This window comes from Gymnoscopelus microlampas, assembly GCF_963454915.1.
Source record: "Gymnoscopelus microlampas genome assembly, chromosome: 13".
Taxonomy (NCBI): domain Eukaryota; kingdom Metazoa; phylum Chordata; class Actinopteri; order Myctophiformes; family Myctophidae; genus Gymnoscopelus; species Gymnoscopelus microlampas.
Window position 1 is genome coordinate 49,811,679 of NC_139950.1, and position 20,000 is coordinate 49,831,678.

The 20,000-nt window shown below is 42.1% G+C and overlaps 1 protein-coding gene and 1 long non-coding RNA gene across 2 annotated transcripts in view; both read left to right on the top strand.

The window, feature by feature from the left end:
• Positions 1 to 20,000, top strand: part of LOC311059249 — a 510,343-nt gene that overhangs the window by 225,142 nt on the left and 265,201 nt on the right. The gene's annotated exons all lie outside the window — the stretch shown is intronic.
• The window catches only part of ptpn20 (protein tyrosine phosphatase non-receptor type 20), a gene marked incomplete at its 5' end in the record, with an annotated part of 91,682 nt that continues 85,936 nt past the window's right edge, over positions 14,255 to 20,000 (top strand). Inside the window, 2 exons of the mRNA XM_084075409.1 lie at positions 14,255 to 14,378; positions 16,655 to 16,818. Of these exons, the coding sequence (XP_083931535.1) occupies positions 14,255 to 14,378; positions 16,655 to 16,818 (288 nt within the window). The remainder of the gene's footprint in view (positions 14,379 to 16,654; positions 16,819 to 20,000) is intronic.

Below are 20,000 nucleotides of genomic sequence, written 5' to 3' on the forward strand. Positions count from 1 at the left end.
CAATCATTTTTAACCACTTTAATCACAAGTGCATAGCGTGGCACAAAGTGATGCGCTATGAGCTTGTAGATCTGCTATTTTTGAAAGATATTGAACATTTTGTGCAAATCTTTGAATATATATAACTATGTGACGTAGAGTAGATTATGTATTTGTGTAAATGTGGACTGGGGGCAAAATGTCCACAAATAGTATCTTTCAAAACGTGGGCTCTTCAACATCTCTTGGTTGTTTAAATGCTGACCCACAGTTGACTGGTGTGATGACATACGGTCCTGGTAATAGGCAAGGACCATCGAGTAATGGTCTTGATTACAACCTCCAATGATAAATAATTATCTGAGCAGATTTGTGGGCTCATGTTTCGCTTTGCATATCATTTTGTTTGAATGTTTCTTGGCAAGAAGGCATGTCCCTGTGTGTGTGCATGGTAAAAAGAAAAGGGCCTCTATTGATCATCTCACCTTGCAGATAGTAGCACTGACTGCTTAACCACTTTAAACCAGGGGTCTTCAACGTTTTCAGGCCAAGGACCCCCTAGCTGAGATGAAGCAGGGACCCCCCACTATATTGTATAAAATTATGTTTCAGATTCAACCTTTTTTGTTTACTTGGTCTGCTCTTTTTTCCCTCTACACCTATATCTCTTTGCCAAAAATAGCCGATCTACAAGCTCACAACGCCTCGCAGCGCAGCGCTCACAATGCCTTGCGCTGCGAAAAAATCACACCCAGTGTGAAGTGGGCGGTGTGTGGTCATCACAACATGACTCACTTAAAAAAACATGAATGTGTTTTTTTAAGTCCATACTGCTATTCATAGGGCTGCACATGTGTCATGTGTTTCGCTAGCCAATCACAGTCCTGAATTTGCAAAGCCAGCCAATCACATTACAGCTAGTGGTGATGACACTAACTGTAATGTGATTGGCTGACTTTGCAAAAGTATAGATTTGCATTGACTGTGGAAGGGTTACCGTTGTAGACTGCGTTGTAGACTATTGGCCAATCACGGTGCAGGATTGGTCAGTGTCCAAACCTCACTTATAGGGGGCGGTTACACCGGGCGGTTACACCGCCCCAAAAATCATATCACACAAAGATTTGGCAGACCCCCTGTAGTAACTCTGAGGACCCCCTTGGGGTCCCGGACCCCCTGTTGAAGACCCCTGCTTTAAACCAGTGCAGCAGTTCCATGTCAAGGACCCCCATTGATATATACTTGACCGCGGGCCTTACCTATAGAAACACACTACAGTAGTGTGGTGGTGTTTACCTATAGAAACACACTATAGTAGTGTGGTGGTGTTTACCTATAGAAACACACTACAGTAGTGTGGTGGTGTTTACCTATAGAAACACCCTACAGTAGTGTGGTGGTGTTTATAGACCACCGAAGTCCTGACGTCACTCGTTCATCCCCAGGTTCGTAAAGTAATTTCGCTATGGAGAATAACATTGGGTCATCATAGAATCGTCTCATATAAGAATTGTGGTCCAAAAATAAACAAACTGTCTCGGCGCCATTGTCAGGGAGGAGGTTCTGTATAGTTTATGATAGTCAGTCACTTATATTTGAAACAGTCTGTTTCTGGCGAAAATTTAACTAATTCGGCGGAAGTAACATTATCGTTTTCTCACCGTCAGTTGATGCTTCATATCCATAAGAGTCAAACCGCCGGGGTCATTTGTTTATTTTTGGAACACAGTTCTTATTTGACGCGATATTAAATACGTCTATGGGATTCAGAATGGGGGTGGAAAACTGAGAACCAGGCAGACAAACAAAGGATGCGTAAATTACGTCAGACTTCGGTGGTCTATTATGTTTACCTGTAGAAACACACACTGGCCTCTCCCTGTGTTTTGGTGTTTTCAGTGTTTGTTTGGTAGACCGATGGGTGTTTGGGTGTTTCTGCAGGTAAACACCACCACACTACTCCAGTGTGTTTCTGCAGGTAAACACCACCACACTACTCCAGTGTGTTTCTGCAGGTAAACACCACCACACTACTGTAGTGGTCCATAACTGCTGGCATAGAGGGAAATGTATTTATTGTTTTGTTATGTGTGTAAACAACCCACAGGGCAAAGTTACATATTACAGTATATTATTCAAATATCTTTGCTGAAAACTGCCCATCTACAAGCTCTCAACGTGTGGCAACGCGATGCGCTGAGAGCTTGTAGATCATCTTTAAGTGCTTACAGCCATATTTCATTTCAGTGACTTATAAAGTTGCAGAACATGTGAGAATTTAAGGGCACTCATCAACAACAACAACAAGTTTTTCCCTAATAAAACAAACAGATGCATTCATAGGAAAATATGAATATTATGATGATGATGATAATATAATGCTCCCTTGTCAATTAGGGTAAGTTGAAATCTAGTATTTATGTGGGAAATATTATGTTTCTCTCTCAAGTGATCCATGACAAACCAAGGCATAAGGGCTATTATAATACTTATTAATACGCGTTCGGATTATTGGCAGGTTCTAGAAAATAACCCCTCCGTTTGTAGGCTATCATCACAGTTGTCCAAGATGCACTTCCAACGCTATAGCCAGCTGTATCTAACCACAAAAGGCAGATATAATACACCTGCCTTTTGTGGCTGGCTAGCCTATGAGGCTTTGGCAGGATTTATAGCTTGATAAGCTTGATAAGCTATTGCATGCAATATTGTGTGTGTCCATGCTGAATAGTAGATCTCATCACCCACATGCATCTCCTTCTCTCTCTCTGCAGAAATCCATACCATACTATACCAACCAACCACTATCCACCTAGAGTTCAAGCAAAGCGTCAATTCGAAGCAAGAGAGAGAGGGAGAGAAGAGAGAAGAGAGAAGAGAGAGAGAGAGAGAGAGAGAGAGAGAGAGAGAGAGAGAGAGAGAGGGGGGGGGAGAGAGAGAGCTACCAACAAAAAAACAAGGCTTCCCCTTATCATCCATGCCCTGCAAAGATATAGGCACGTGATTGGATTAAAGGACATATCAGGTTGTGTGGGTGGAAGAAATTAGGTGTATTTTTTTTATTTGGCAACCCGCATAATACTTCCAATGGGTTTTCAAAGCCCTGCTGTGCTGACAGCACAGGAATGTCATTCCTCCTCATCCTGGTGAAACCCCACCGGCCCGGCGGAGAGCCTCAGCCTCTCTTTGCCTCTCTCCGAGGTCCTGCGCAGATCTGACACCCCGGGGCCTACAGCCATAGACCTACAACACACTAAACCTAACGGAACACAGAGACACAGGACCGACCGACCGAGAGAGAGAGAGAGAGAGAGAGAGAGAGAGAAAGAGAGAGAGAGAGAGAGGGAGAGAGAGAGAGAGAGAGAGAGAGAGAGAGGAGAGGGAGGCGTCGGCATGGATAAACGTCCCGTCAAGTTCCGCAGCAGGAATCACCGGATTCGGATCACATCATCAGGCTTACTACGGTTTCTCTTACCCCTTGTTCCAAGAGAGCCCGGAGCGTTATGATCATTATGGGAGACTACTAGCCCAGCTCTCTGTGGTCATTGGATCTGGACGGTGTTATCACAGGCTATTATAGGCGTGTTGTAGCAGAAAGCGGTGGATTCCAGCAGAGGCAGGTCCCGGTGCGACTCGATCCCTCCCCCCCCCCCGTTTGTCCTTCCCGATTTATTTATTTTATAACCGTAGATAAGATCGCCCTCTCCTCCTCCAGAGCCGCTCCTTATCTTATCTATCTATTCCATCACCCTGGATCACCCAGGTATACACACAGCACACAGCAGCACCCTTGGGCGTCAGACGGATTAGGTATAAATCGGGATAGCAGGGGGAGAGCTGGGGCTGATCGCCACAAAGATCCCTCTCACCCCACCCGGCTGTTGGCGGCTAGCGCCACTACAGACCTGACCTGTCGCTTGTGTCACAAGAACCGTGAGTTTTTAATCCAATTAAGTATTTAACACGCGAAAGAAGAAGACCAAGAATAGTGCCAATTATATGAGAGCAGGAGGAGAGGAGAGGAGGGGAGAGAGGAGAAAAAGTTTCGGACGGTTGCAAGGAACCGCAGCGGTTAGAATTAATAGCACACACACACACACACACACACACACACACACACACACACACACACACACACACACACACACACACACACACACACACACACACACACACACACACACACACACACACACCAGCATACTGTAGCCTACACACCATCATGACGGGACAGCATGCAGTTGATGTCAGTCATGATGGACCGTTATTACCTGCAGGAGTGGATGATCAGCGGCCCCTGGTTACAGAGAGGACGCCACAACAACATGCATTGATCCTCTACTAGAAGACTAACACTGAAGCCCAGAGGATTCTTACCATATAGCTATACGTATGCTACCAGGTAAATATAACACCTGCACTACGATCTCTGTTCTGATCTGATCTGACCGATCCTTCATAACATCCTCCTCGATCCCTCTATCCCATACTGTATGATGATCGGTTTAATGTGGTTATAGTTGTGATCCTTTATTGTGCTTTAAGTTTGTGATGTGTCAGTTTTTTTTTTTTTTGCTTTGCTACAAGACTTTACACAAGGGTGGGGGGGGTGGGGGGGGGGGGGAAGAAGGAGAAAAAAAATCTGCAGCTATATTCATCTCCGGATTATCATCAGCCTATATCCTTCCTATACTATACACCGAATGATCACGTGTTTAAACATTTCTGACAAATATAAAACAATGTCACGAAAATTTGGTCTTCGAGCTGAATTTCAAAAAAAAAAGAAAAGCACAACCGTTGTTGTTTAACATAATAGTATGCATGGCGATATATCAGTGTGGTTTTGCTTCATGGTAAATGCCTATAGGCTGCACTGTGGACCATGTTAGCAGAGGCTATACACAGGAGTAGTATAGTAGCAGCAGAGGTAGCTCAGATAGTGGGAGTAGCTGTATAGTATAGTAGCAGTTGTGGTAGTAATATAGTTATTGTTGTAGTAGTAGTTGTAGTAGTATAAGTATAGGCCTAGTAGTAGTAGCACCACAACATACATTTAGTAGTAGCCTGGGCTATAAGCTATATGGAGCTATGCGTTGATATTATAGGTTTTGATTGATTGATTGATTGATTGATTGATTGAATACTTTATTAGCAGTTTGCCCCAAAAAAGCACAGGAAAGTACAGTTCAATACAAGATCTGATAAGAAGATTTTAAACCCAAGAATATGGCTTGTTTCCTTTATGAGTGTAAAACATATTTCTGTTATAGGCTACTGCAGTGGTTCTCAAACATAACTCTGTCAGTATACAAATGGAACCAAATGGACCCTAACGGGTCCATTTGGTTCCATTTGTATACCGTCCACAGTTACAGACTTCCAAGGGTCAATTTAAAACCCCATCAAGGACCTCTCACAGTCCCTGCACCCTCACTACTACCATACAACATGTATTCACTTTTTAGTTGTTAAAAATGGGTCAGGGGACCCAATGCTTTTTCAAGGGTCACCTCACCTCTCCCCAAGTTCACAGGAATACACGTTGACCCGGCCATACGTCCATACGTTGTGTGGATTAACGGTTCTATCTGTGTTGTGTTGGTGTCTGGTGTCTGATGTATCAATCCACTGGCTTGTGTTCATATAGTGGCTGGGAGCTGGCTGCTTTCTTTAGTTTACACTACAGGGAACTGGAGAACGTAGACATACTGTAAATATGAATGCAACAACTCTTACATAGTGCCCTATGCATGCCCAATGAGCAAAGGAAGTACGCCAGGTTGAACGTTTATGCAATTACACTGTTAGTTTTCTAAGGTATTTAATTGCTGAAGAAATGTGCATTTTTGTGAGTATCTGACCCACTAACGTAATGGAGACAGAGCCATAATGTAATGTTACACCATGTGCATCCAGTACACTGAGACTGGAACGGAAGTGAGGCTGGAATAGTTGTTGCCTATACATCGCTGGTTCTCAAAGTGGGGTCCGGGGACTCTCCCTAGGGGTCCTTGGGGTGGGGGGGGGGGGGGGGGTTTCAGGGGGTCCCCAGCAAAAGTATAATACAGCATCGCAATCATTTAAACAACTTTATCCATTTCTATGTTGGCTATTAAAAAAATAGAAGATCTACAAGCTCACAGCGCGTCACTTTGTGACACGTGGTTTTTCAGATGGGGGCCCGTGGCCAAATACATACACAATTTGGGGGTCCTTGACTTGAAAGAGTTTGAGAACCACTGGCCCATATGTGACAAGACCGGGGCTGCCAGATCTGCTTATTATAATTTCCCCGCAATATTTCATTTTAAAATAGCCAATCTACAAGCTCACAACGCGTCGCATCGCGACGCGTTGTGAGCTTGTAGATCTGTTATTTTCAAATAGCTGATGTACATGTTAAAGTGCTCATGTGGCCCCATAGTCGCTTCTTTTGGGCTGGTTTTCCTAGACCCTGGTTGCTTGTTTCTCTCTCAGAATCTGGCAACACTGGACAAGACAGTAGCTTATATGGAAAAGAGAGTAGCTTGTAGTTAGTGGACAGACATACTGCTTCTCTGTAACAAACAGTATTCTTCACAGTGGGAACTTAATTAGAATGTACCTGCTACAAAGTGCCTGCTGCCAGTCATTTGGACACAACCAGCCACCATACATTTCCATGGGAAGTGCGTTGGTGTTGCTATAGTGAGAAGTTAATTACTGTTTACCTTCGCTCACTGTAAGAATCGCTTAGGTAAGAGTGGTCAAGGAGATTAGCGACAGACTTATCTTTCGGCCAGGCTATTGCAGCTCCAGCCAATCAGCACTACTGTACTTCCTTCCTGCTCAGAGGTTGAGGCGACACATGCCTCAGTATTTACACTTCATTCTTATGTATGAAGGCATACCTAGAAGAGAAGTGTTTATCCAGAAAGGTGTTAGAGGAATTATGAATGGCATGAGATAGCTATTATAGCATTCTTATGCTATCTATAGCCGATAGCAACCAGAAGCTTCTCAGGTTCAGTCTTAGACATATAGATCAGGCCATACTGTAGATCAGGGATCTTCAACGTTTTCAGGCCAAGGACCCCCTAGCTGAGCGAGAGATGAAGCAGGGACCCCCTACTCTATATTGTATAAAACTGTGTTTCAGATTTTTTTTAACTTAGTCTGCTCTTTTTTTACCTCTACACCTATAGCCTCTTTGACAAAAATAGCAGATCTACAAGCTCGTTGAGAGCTTGTAGATCTGCTATTTTCGGCTAATGTTCCCCTCAGAAAAGGAATTCTAAATTAAACTAAATCCTATCACTCAAAGATTTGGCGGACCCCCTATAGTAGCTCTGAGGACCCCCTTGGGCTCCCAGACCCCCTGTTGAAGATCCCTGCTGTAGATGGAGACTGATGGCAGATTTTTGGGGTCTGCTGCCGATCCTCATCTTTTTTTGGAGAGGCCTTAATCAAACCGATTATTCATGTTTTGACTGATATTTCATTAAAAAAAGCGCAAAATAAATTCTAATCGATTGGAAAAACTTCTGATTTGATTTATACAAGCTCTCAACGCGTCACAATGCGACGCATTGTGAGGCTATTATGTTTGAGCATTTTTGACTTTTTGCCTGTGATGACGTGCCCAACATAGTTTAGACATTGGCACACATTGGCTGCATAATTGCCAAGTGCCAACACTGATGATGTGTAGTCAAATATGTCAAATAAATGGCCAATATGTCGGTCAGACTGATATGTTGGCCCGGCTAGTCATTGAGGGTTGTGGGCGTAGTATACAGTACATATATATATATATATATATATATATATATATATATATACATATACTGCACAGCTGGTCAAATGTAAGGACTTTGCCTCAAGCGTTTGCCTCAAGGAGTGTTTAATGTTCCCACTTCAAACTCTAGTACTGTGACGACAACACCACTTCCAATGCTGGGGTTTAGACTATAGGGGCCATGTTTTCGCCGGTTCCTAATCCATTATCCCTAAAACGTCTTTGCCATTCTTTACTATTTTTAAAAAACATTTTCAAATAGTTCAACTAGCCGATCTACATCGACACGTATATGAGCTTGTAGATTGGCTAACCCAAAAATATAGGCCCCTAGAGCTGTTCGCTTTTCCCCCCGACAGTCCATCACTGGTTTAACCACGTGAACCCTGCATGGCTTCCCTATTTTTGGTCATGTTATCAGGCAAACGATTTCAAAACATTTCAAAAGATTTCCAATAATGAAGAAAATATTGAATCACACATGGATCTCAGGATCCACATGGGAACAGTGTAGCTCTGATGTGGACAAAACAGACTTCATGTGGCCAGCCTGTGATGCCTGGGATGCTATCCCGGCTTTAATGAGTTAAGATTCAATGTTGTTCTTTATTGTTACATCTTGTGCACAGGACAGGTACATACGAGTAAAGCTTGTTTTTGTTTGGCTTCCTTCAGGCAACGTAGGTAATGATAATCATAATAGTAAAGAGAAATAACTAAAGAGAAACAGAGAAAATTAGATTTTAAAAAGTCAGTAGATTTATGCTAATAGGATCACAGAAATAGATCAGCGTATGTACAATGTACGTATACGTGTGGCATATTATTTACACCATCAGCATGTATCAGTAGCTGCAACAGTACCTTCTATGGTATATAGGAAGTACAGTTTTAAGATCCATTATAAAATTTAATTGAATATTTCAAAAAGAATAAAACATTATGTGAATATTATTTTAGTGAAGGTACTTCTGTGGCACAGACCGACACAGACAGACAGACAGATCCTCTTCTAGGCGGCTAGACTTCCTGTCAAAAATAGCTCAAATAGCAGATCTACAAGCTTACACCGCGTCACACCTTGTTGTGGTGTGAGCTTGTAGATCTGCTATTTGAGTTGCTACCTGAGTTGCTATTGCAGATCTGCTATTTGTGCTACCGTGTGAGCTACTGTACAAGCTGCTATGTGAGCTTGTAGATCTGCTTTAAAAAAACAAACAGGGCATACACAGCCCTGTAATGTTTATGAAGCCACCCCTAACCTCATAGCCAGTGTCTTTATTGCTATGCCTCCACACTGCCTTCCCCTGTGTGAGGCTTTTGTATTCATAACTTCGACTAGACGATCAATGTTGTGAGCTTTTTTTTTATTACTATTACACTACTTATTATCATGCTGTTCACAGTCCAAGTGTCACGAGGCAGTAGGGCTAATCAGATAGATTTCGAAGGCTATAAGTAAAGAATTGAATCAGGTCTAATGTAATTCTGTGTGTTGGTTGGCATGGAAGGGTTAGCATTTCAGTGTTCTGTGTGTGTGCGTGTGCGTGTGCATGTGCGTGTGCGTGTGCGTGTGCGTGTGTGTGTGTGTGCGTGTGCGTGCGTGTGTGTGATGGACTTCACTATTACCGTGGGAAACAGATCATTTCTCAAATAGCTAATAACGGTTGTAGTTCATAATTTATCTGCTCTGGTGTGAGAGGACACACACACATTTATTCATCCGAATCAAACGCTATCAAACGCTACGGGTGATTTGATTTTAAAGACGTAAGCCACAGACACATTGTATCTAAAGTAGAAATATGAACCGTATCAGGCCGTATGAAAACACATTGAGCGTGTTAACTTTATTAACATTCAATAAGGACTCTTGTTCAGTTATCGACTGGGAAGAGCTGCTACGACTGCAGACATTTGCATTTGGTCTCTGTCGGGGGGGGGGGAAACCTCATATGTAAAACAAAACTGTTACTTCTCAGGGTTCAAATTCAAAAATAACAAAAACAGCAGATCTTCAAGCTCAAAAGGTGTCACTTGAATAGCTGTTGTTTTTGCTATTTTTGCGTGACTCTGTAGTATGAGCAAGTAGGGAATTAATTTACGAAAAAACATTCACAGTTAAATAATAGGAGATAAGAGGTTTCTGCCCCGAAAGCAACAATTTCCATTTGATAGGTTCAAAGTATAAACGTGTTTCTTTTGTTGCTGCACCTTAAGACAGAGATATATTGATGAATGCATCCTGCCTTGTGCTATATTGTTATGCACGACCAGATTTCTCTTTTTCTTCCATTATCGGCGTTCTCCCTGTCTGTGAAACCATGTGAGACCCATGGTGCTTTAATAAGACAAACCCACAAAAACCTTGTGTCTGTGATATTTTGTTTTTGGAATTCTTCCAACTGTACTATTTACATTATAATTTTACTACCTTGTAGCTGCACATTAACAATTATTAATGGAATTTGTATTTATTCCTATAGATGGTGGTTCTCACGCCTTTTAATTTCAAGGACCCCCATAACTCTGAGACTGTACAAATGGAACCAAATGGACCCTAATGGGTCCATTTGGTTCCATGTGTACACTCTCTCAGTTACAGACCTGTAAGGGTCAACGTGGAACCCCCTCAAGTAACCCAGATGGTCCCTGGACCCCACTTTAAAAACCACTGTCCTAGATCTGTTTAAATTACAAACTCATATCGCAACGGTACCGGGTATCGAACCGATAGGCACGTTGTGGCCATCGTAATCGGTATATCGGGAAGGAACAAATGGCATCGGTACATCTCTATTGTTTTTCATCATGTTTTTTTACTCTAATCTTCTAAAGTGATAGAAGTAACATTAAGGGATGAAGTGTGGATCTGGACACATTTTAGTCCTGATTATTTCATCCTATACAGACATTGACAACATTCAGGAGGAAAAAGAGTCTTTCTCAGCACACACAGTAATCAGTGCTGGACAGCCATTTTGCTGATGAAAGTGTTTCAACAATATTCTGTTGTTGTGTGCATTCACACTAAATGACTTACGTAATATGCTGAAAGGTGCATCATTGATGTATCACCATCTATTCCCCCCCACCCAAAAAAATAACTAAAAACTGTAAATACTCAAAAGGTAGAAAAGTGTTTTTGTTCTCAAAGACAACTTCCTTGTTTGATGATTTGATGATGACAAAAGGATATATATATATATATATATATATATATATATATATATATATATATATATATATATATATATATATATATATATATATATATATACACACACACACACACACAATGTTATTCATGGGGCTGCTACATTTTAGTTCAATAAGGAGATGGTGTGCACTTCTTATACCTTTAAAAAAAAATCTATCCATCTATCCTCCTACTTTAGGGCAGGCACTGGATGAAAATGTAGAAATCAAACAAAGGTGAAATATCTGCACGCTGAGTTATAGCTCCCCCCAAAAAAACTTGTATTACTACAAGGGCAACGTTTGGACCATATATGTCTTCATCAGGCAAATTGTTTAGGAACAGACAAACAAACGTGTTCATACCAAAATCATTGGCTTACTGACGATGTTACGTTGTAGCGAGAATGATTCCTATTAATGCTGTAGTAACAATGTAATAGTGCACATATACGGTATTGAATAGGATACACTGTAAAATGCACAGGGTTATAATGTAACTGAGTGTATTCAAATCGGGTGGAAACCTGTGTCCAAAACGGTCGCTCAGGATTCAAATTCAAAAACGGCAAAAGTAGCAGATCTACAAGCTCGAAATGCGGCGCGAAGCGACGCGTTTCGAGCTTGTAGATCTGCTACTTTTGATACTTCTATGTGACGCTGCAGTATGATCAAGTAGGGCGTTAATATGAATAAGGAGATAAGAGTTTTTTGCGCAACAGCGACTATCTATACATTCAAATGAAGAGTCAGGAGGATTTCACAGCACACACCATGGGATCATGACACCGGGAGCGGTGGCTACCGCCCAGAGTCACGCCTGAGGCCTGGGTCAGAGGGAAAGCCTATTAGCAGATCTTACAGCGCTGGAGGAGGCGTGGGGTGGGCGGGGGAGACACACACGTAGCGGCACTGAGACTAATTGAATATCAGGTGAATCCAATCTGGGAGATTTTCTCAGAAGTCGCGCTTGGTGAATACAGATTATACTCCTGAATGGTTGTAGTACAGCAGCGTTGATTTTGACAGCAGATTTTGATGAAATAGCCTTTTGAATAAAATGTTATTATGTTTTAGTCATGTTTTAGTTTTAGTGTAGTTTTAACCGACTAAATATCCTAAGATTTTAGCCGACTAAATCTACAGTTGATTTTGCCAACTGAAACGTATTTTGGCGGTGCCTTGATGGCGTCGTAATGGCTGATTTTTACAGTTGGTTGCATGCTGAAAATAGCAGATCTACAAGCTCACAACGCGTCGCAGCGCGACGCATTGTGAGCTTGTAGATCTGCTATTTTCAGAGCGCAACACCCGAGCGCAACCAAACATTAAATGACTTGTCTTTTAGTTCTACTGGATCTCTTCTCCACTAGATCCCTCACTAACATTTTAGTCTAGTTTTTATTTGTTGACGAAATTGTCAATATATTTAGTCTTAGTTTTAGTCATCATAGCTTAGTTTTTATGTCGTTTTTATATAGTTTTTCGTCATCACGGCAGAAACAAGAGATCTTTTGCTATAGGGCTGAACGGGTTGATTTGAATGAGGAAAAAAGGGGAGAGGCTTGAGAAGAGAGCGTTGTATAAGCACGGTATATCCAGCAAAACAGAGATTTATTTTTAAAAGATGCAATCCGGTAACTTATTTGAATGAATAAAACATGATCATAGCCACTAGCCAGTCCGTGTGGGAGATTATGTTAATGCAAGATAACTATTAATTAATAATTAATTTGGTCCGCACACTCCTTTGCGGTATTCGTCACTGTGTGTATTTGCATATCGTCTCTGATGTCGGGGGGAAACCTCATACGTCCAAAACGGTTACTTTTCACGATTCAAATTCAAAAGCATCAAAAGTAGCAGATCTACAAGCTTGTGGATCTGCTAATTTTGATGTTTTTGTGTGACGCTGTAGTGCAGGGGTCTTCAACAGGGGGTCCGGGACCCCAAGGGGGTCCTCAGAGCTACTATAGGGGGTCTGCCAGGATAGGGTTTAGTTTTTTTTACATGAACCACTTGAACCCTAGAATTCCTTTACTGAGGGGAACACTAGCCGAAAATAGCAGCTCTCAACGCCTCGCGCTGCGAGGCGTTGAGAGCTTGTAGATCTGCTATGTTTGGCAAAGAGGCTATAGTTTCAGATTAAAAAAACTTTAATCTGAAACACAGTTTTATACAATATAGAGTAGGGGGTCCATGCTTCATCTCTCTCTCAGCTAGGGGGTCCTTGGGCTGAAAACATTGAAGTCTCCTGCTGTAGTTTGATCAAGTAGGACGTTCATTTACGAAACAAAAACACAAACATTTAGAATATGGAGATACAAGGTTTCTGCCCGACAACAACGATATACAGTGAAACGAGGTATTTGCATTTAACCCTTAAGCGTCAGGAGCAGTGGGCACTAGTACACATCTGCAGTGGTTGGAGGTGGTCTCCCTACCAGTGTTGCCAGATTCTGTGAGAGAAACAAGCAACCAGGTCTAGGAAAACCAGCCCAAAAGAAGCGACTATGGGCCCACATGAGCACTTTAACATATACATCAGCTATTTGAAAATAGCAGATCTACAAGCTCACAACGCGTCGCGATGCGACGCGTTGTGAGCTTGTAGATTGGCTATTTTCAAATAAAATCTTTTGGGGAAATTATAGTAAGCAGATCTGGCAACCCTGCTCCCTACCCTTCCATTGAGACATCTAGACCCTGGTGTCAGGTAGGAAGGACACCTATACTGGTTTACAAGTAGTAGGCCTACTGCCTGAAGCTCATAAGCCCCAATATCTTCCCCTGCTGCAGGCCAAGCGGGGGGGGATTTCCCCTCTTGGTTTAAGTGGTAGATGTTTAGAGACCCCCCCCCCACAGGGTCTCAATCCCAGGTATAGAACATAAGTTGACGGATTGCAGCTTTAATAGTCGCCTTACTGATTGTCATGCATGATGAAATGTGGTTTCATAATACAGTAAGCCAAAGTGAAATAGTTTCCTTCTCCTGCTTTTCATACATGATAAAAGACTTCCATTCTGAGCAAAGAAAATAATTGCATCTCTCTCTCTCTCTCTCTCTCTCCCTCTCTCCCTCTCTCCCCCCCCCCCCTCTCTCTCTCTCTCTCTCCCTCTCCCCTCTCTCTCTGTCTCTCTCTCTCTCTCTCTCTCTCTCTCTCTCTCTCTCTCTCTCTGTCTCTGTCTCTCTCTCTCTCTCTCTCTCTCTCTCTCTCTCTCTCTCTCTGTCTCTGTCTCTCTGTCTCTGTCTCTCTCTCTCTCTCTCTCTAGGTGTGTGCGTTGGGCGTGCGCAGAATGAGCAGTACATTCGTGACATTAGCAGAAGTCTTGGAGGCTCGGGGAGGACCTCTAGTGGAGGACGAGATCTGGTCCTTACTGCTGGGTACTGCAGAGACTCTGGTGGACGTCTCCTATAGGGGTAACTATAAAACCCCCTGTCTTATTATCATAGAGCCTAGGACATAAAGTATAACTGAATGCATTTGAAATTAAATACAAATGTTACTTTTCAGGATTTTCAGGAAAAATGCAAAAATAGCAAATCTACAAGCTCAAAACGTGTCACAGCATGACGCGTTTTGAGCTTGTAGATCGGCTATTTTCGCTACTTTTGTGTGACATAGAATGGCAATATGCAATGTGGCCCTCTGGAGTGAGTGTGGAAATATAGTGGCCCAAAGTGCACTATGTGGTTAATGTCTCTATCTACACCATCTTATAGAGCCAGGATGCAATGCACTGTGGTTATGTATCTGCACCATGTTAGATACCGTGTCCCCTAGGGTAGGTACCCTCACAAAAAACATGCAGTAATCCTGGTCTCTATACTGCCTCCCCCTGGTCAGCCGGGGCGCCTGATGGAGGGGAAAGGAACTGGTTGGAATAACGTGTTCCTTCCACGCGCTACGTCCTCCCGGGGAAACTCCCCCGTGTCAGGTGATAAGAAGCGCCCTGCTAGCTCCTCATGAGTCGAAGGAAGCATGAGCTCAGTTCGGGGCTCTCCCCAGGCTGGCAGAGGGAGAGTAGTGCCCAGGATTACAACCGTAGGCATTGGCACTGGGTGAAAAAATGGGTTACAACATCGTGGGATAAAAAATGTAAAAAAATAAAATAATGTATCTACTGTACACCATGTTATCATACAGCAGGTTATGTCTAACAGCATCTTATCGTTGCTGTCGGAGCAGAAACCTCTTATCTCCACCATTTTTTTTGGTGTGTTTTTTCATAAATGAACGTCCTGCTTGATCGTATTACAGCGTCACACAAACACATCAAAAGTAGCAGATCTACAAGCTCGAAACGCGACGCGTTTCGAGCTTATAGATCTGCTACTTTTGATGTTTTTGAATTTGAATCCATAAAAGTAACACTTTTGGACATAAGGAGGTTTCCATCCACGACAGAGACGATATGTATTTGGCTGCGGGACCGCCTATCTGAAAATACTTTGTGCCAGAGACCCCCAATGCAAGATAATCTTCATATATTTGTTTTAATATGCGACGCGTTGTGACCTTCTGTTTTCAAATAGCCAAATGTTTGTAGGGTTAAAGCGGTTAAACTGATTTTGACGTTTTATTAACAAATGCTGCAACAGTATACAGTAGGGCCCACTGAGAGAACCACTGTGATACACTATTAGGGCTGTGCCCCCCCCAAAAAATGTATACAGCAATATCGTATTCCTTGCCGATACGCATATCGATACAGAGGCGTATTTATACAACAGGAAATACTGTGTGATACAGCTTTGAAAATGTGTGTGTGTGTGTGTGTGTGTGTGTGTGTGTGTGTGTGTGTGTGTGTGTGTGTGTGTGTGTGTGTGTGTGTGTGTGTGTGTGTGTGTGTGTGTGTGTGTGTGTGTGTGTGTGTGTGTGTGTGTGTGTGTGTGTGTGTGTGTGTGTGTGTGTGTGTGTGTGAAAAGACTACAATTACAAGAGATAACTGAAAAGGCCATTTTACAGCTACACTATGTCACTTTCCTCTTCTACCCCGGATTTGAACCCAGCTTCCATACTCTACTATACAGATTGTTTAAGTTATATTGTATTAACATACTCTACTATACAGATTGTTTAAGTTATATTGTATTAACATACTCTACCATACAGATTGAACAAAAATACATTTTATTAATTTGGAAAAAGTTACATTGTGCCACTTTCATTTCAAATAAAAAAGAGAATATTTGATTTGCATTTATTAATAAGAACTCTGGGAGTACAGACGTAATCTTTATTTTAATCCTAAGATCTCTGTGAGCCTGAAGTGCTTGTAAGTGCTTTAATGTGTGCAATACTTACATCTTTTTACTTTGCTGTTAAAGAGAATAATAAAGAGGAGCTCTTGTGGTAAATCAGTAGGACGAGGTCATTATTCAGAATCAACACGTATCACGATGCGTATGGTATCATGGGCCTCTGTATTAGTGATGGTATCGTATGGTGAGGTTTTAGGCAATGCCCAGTCCTATACACTATACTGTATGTATTTATGAAGCTACAGGATCATGGCTGCACACGTTTATTAGATGATACAATGATCACACGAGCATCCCGAATGTCTCACAGCACGTGATGTTTGCTATGGAAGATGTTTGCTATGGAAGATGTTTGCTATGGAAGAAAGTCAAGAAACAATGAGCATCAACTTCTTCCTGTTAACCTTTTTGTTTTGTTTTGTTTTTTTCAGGTCACAACAGTATGTACAACATCATAAGCCCCGCCTCCCTGCTGCTGTCAGCCACTGGTACCTTAGCGTTTAAGAACTGTGCCCTATCCAACGACGTGTCCACCTTCACCGCTCCGGAGATGCTGCAGGGCCGTGCCAACTCAACCAAACCTGCCATAGAGAGGGTCAGTGCATACTAAACTATACTAAACTAAACTATACTACTACACCCCACCAACTCAACCAAACCTGCCATAGAGAGGGTCAGTGCATACTAAACTAACCTATACTACACCCCACCCACTCAACCAAACCTGCCATAGAGAGGGTCAGTGCATACTAAACTAACCTATACTACACCCCACCCACTCAACCAAACCTGCCATAGAGAGGACCATACTAAACTAGGGATGCACGATTATGCAATACCTGTATCGGACCGATATCAAATGGGTTTTAGCCTATATTTCATTTTATAATAATTATGCTTGAATTGAAGCTTGAAAGAGCCTTTAGTGACGATGATGAAAGCTGCAGAATCAATCAGTGTTTTTCTGGGGAAGCATTCAAAAAGGTCAACAAGTTGGAACAATTTTTAAATACAAATTATAAATACTACATTCAAGGTGTTTTATGTTGGGATATGGGCCAGAATTTCAATACAGTGCATTCCCTAGTTTTGAATAAAGAGGCATCGCTTTTTCAAATTCAGTGTTTATGCCTTTTTCAGAAAGGACATTTTTACTATTTTTTAATACAACTTTTCGACATCGGTATATATCGGTTATTGACCATAAAAGTCACATCGGTGCATCTCTATAAACTAAACCCACCAACTAAACCAAACCCCCCATAGAGAGGGTCAGTGCATAGAGAGGCTCAGGGCATAGTTTGTATGGTTAAATATCCTTTTTTGTTCCTACAATTTGTTTTGTTATAATTTTGAAAATTAATAATAATAATAATAAGTCATTTTCAATGTAAAACATTTTCAAAAGTAATTTCAGAAATAATAATTAAAAAAACCCATGAATAAAAAACAAAAAATGTAAACTTTCATGAAACAGTGAAAATAGCAGATCTATATTAGCAGATCTATTAAGCATCGTAACACGCTGTAAGCTTGTAGATCAGCTATTTTCACTAATAGGGATTTATGTGGTTGATTCATGATGTATTTATGTATGTTTTTGGGCCTCGGGGGTGGGGGGGGGGGGGGGACACCGAATTTCTCATTGGATCTCGAGCCCGATTAGGTCTGGGAACCCACTACCACTAAAAGAGCACTGCACTACAAGAGTAAAACATCAAACAAACCCTTTGCTTACTTGCTTTATTGTCATAGTGTAGAGCAGGGTCTTCAACAGGGGGTCCGGGACCCCTAGGGGGTCCTCAGAGTTACTACAGGGGGGCCGCCAAAATATTTGTGTGATAGAATATTTGTTTTTACATTAACCACTTGAACCCTAGCATCCTTATTCTGAGGGGAACTTTAGCCTAAAAATAGCCGATCTACAAGCTCACAACGCCTCGCAGCGCGAGGCGTTGTGAGCTTGTAGATCTGCTATTTCAGGCAAAGAGAGGGGGGAAAAGAGCAGACTAAGTACAGAGTGAAAGTTGCTTTAGTATTGAGGGTTTAAGTGGTTTAAATGTCTGAAAATACACATTAACATGAAACCAACATCTATGAAAAGCTTAATCTGCAACACAAGTTTATGCAATATTTAGTGGGGGTCCCTGCTTCATCACTCTCTCAGAGAGGGGGTCCTTGGCCTGAAAACATTGAAGACCCCCGGTGTAGAGGCCTGGCATACACAGTACATAGACCTTTGGATGGCACGTTTATCAGGAACAGACAAAGGCGTAAAAGGACCAAACGTAACAGCATTGATGTGGTTGCATTGCATTGAGGCTGTTTCCACTGTGCATTATTGCCAGTGTGTGTTTGTGGAGAGAGAGAAAGAGAGAGAGAGAGAGAGAGAGAGAGAGAGAGAGAGAGAGAGAGAGAAGAGAGAGAGAGAGAGAGAGAGAGAGAGAGAGAGAGAGAGAGAGAGAGAGAGAGAGAGAGAGAGAGAGAGAGAGAGAGAGAGAGAGAGAGAGAGAGAGAGAGAGAGAGAGAGAGCACTGCAGACTGCAGGCAGAGCCCATGTTTTACATTCCCAGGAGGACGTTCTCAAGAGTTAAAGGATGAACCTAAGAAGTGTAACAATGCCACCCGGTGGCTGATAAAAGTCATTACTACCCTGGATGCTGCTGCAGTGTAAGGTTTTAGTTGAGGTGCTGCTGAGGGGCCGTGGTTGGTTCTCACACACTGTGTGTAGTGTCAAGGACCCCCCAAATTGATATGTATTTGGCCGTGGACCCCCCATCTGAAAATGTTTCGTGCCAGGGACCCCCTGGAAGAGAAGATTTGAGAAATTAACAAAATTATGAAAACATTTCCAAACCTATACGATATTTTTCAAACACTTAGTGGCACGAAGTGACGCTCTGTGAGCTTGTACATCTGCTGTTTTTGAATAGCCAACGTATAAATGGATAAAGTGGTTAAAATGATTGTGATGCTATATTTACTCATTTACTCATACCCCCTGGAAACCCCCTCGCCCTCCCCCAAAGGCCCCAGACCCCACTTTGAGAACCACTGTGCTAGGGAACTGTATTTTTATTTCTATTTGATTGTGAAAATACCTGATCTACAAAGCTCGCACCACGTTGTGATGCAATGTCTTGTGAGCGTGTAGATCTGCTAACATCGCTGTTTTTGATTATATATTTTTTTACCTAAAAATATGGACGCCTATTTCTTGCCGTATTCTGAATCCTGACTCCTCCTCCTCAGCCCTTACCACTTTGAGCAAAATAAAAGCTAAGCTGACTAAAACTAAGACTGAATATATTGACAATTTCGTCAACAAATAAAGACTAAATGAAAATGTTAGTGAGCGACTAGTGGAGAAGAGATCCAGTAGAACTAAAAGACAAGTCATTTTATGCTTGGCTGCGCTCAGGTGTTGTGCTCTGAAAATAGCAGATCTACAAGCTCTGCTATTTTCAGCATGCAACCAACTGTAAAACAGCCATTACGACGCCATCAAGGCACCGCCAACATACATTTTAGTCGACTGAATCAACTGTAGATTTAGTCGACTAAAATCTTATGATATTTAGTCGACTAAAACTAGACAAAAACTAAAACATATCAGGTGACTAAAATATGACTGAAAGTAAATGGTATTTATTCAAAAGACTATGACTAAAAATAAATCAAAATTTGCTGTCAAAATTAACACTGGCTGTAACACCTTACCTACCTACTAGTGATGAGCGGGTCGACCCGTAACCCGCGGGACCCGCGGGTCCGAGT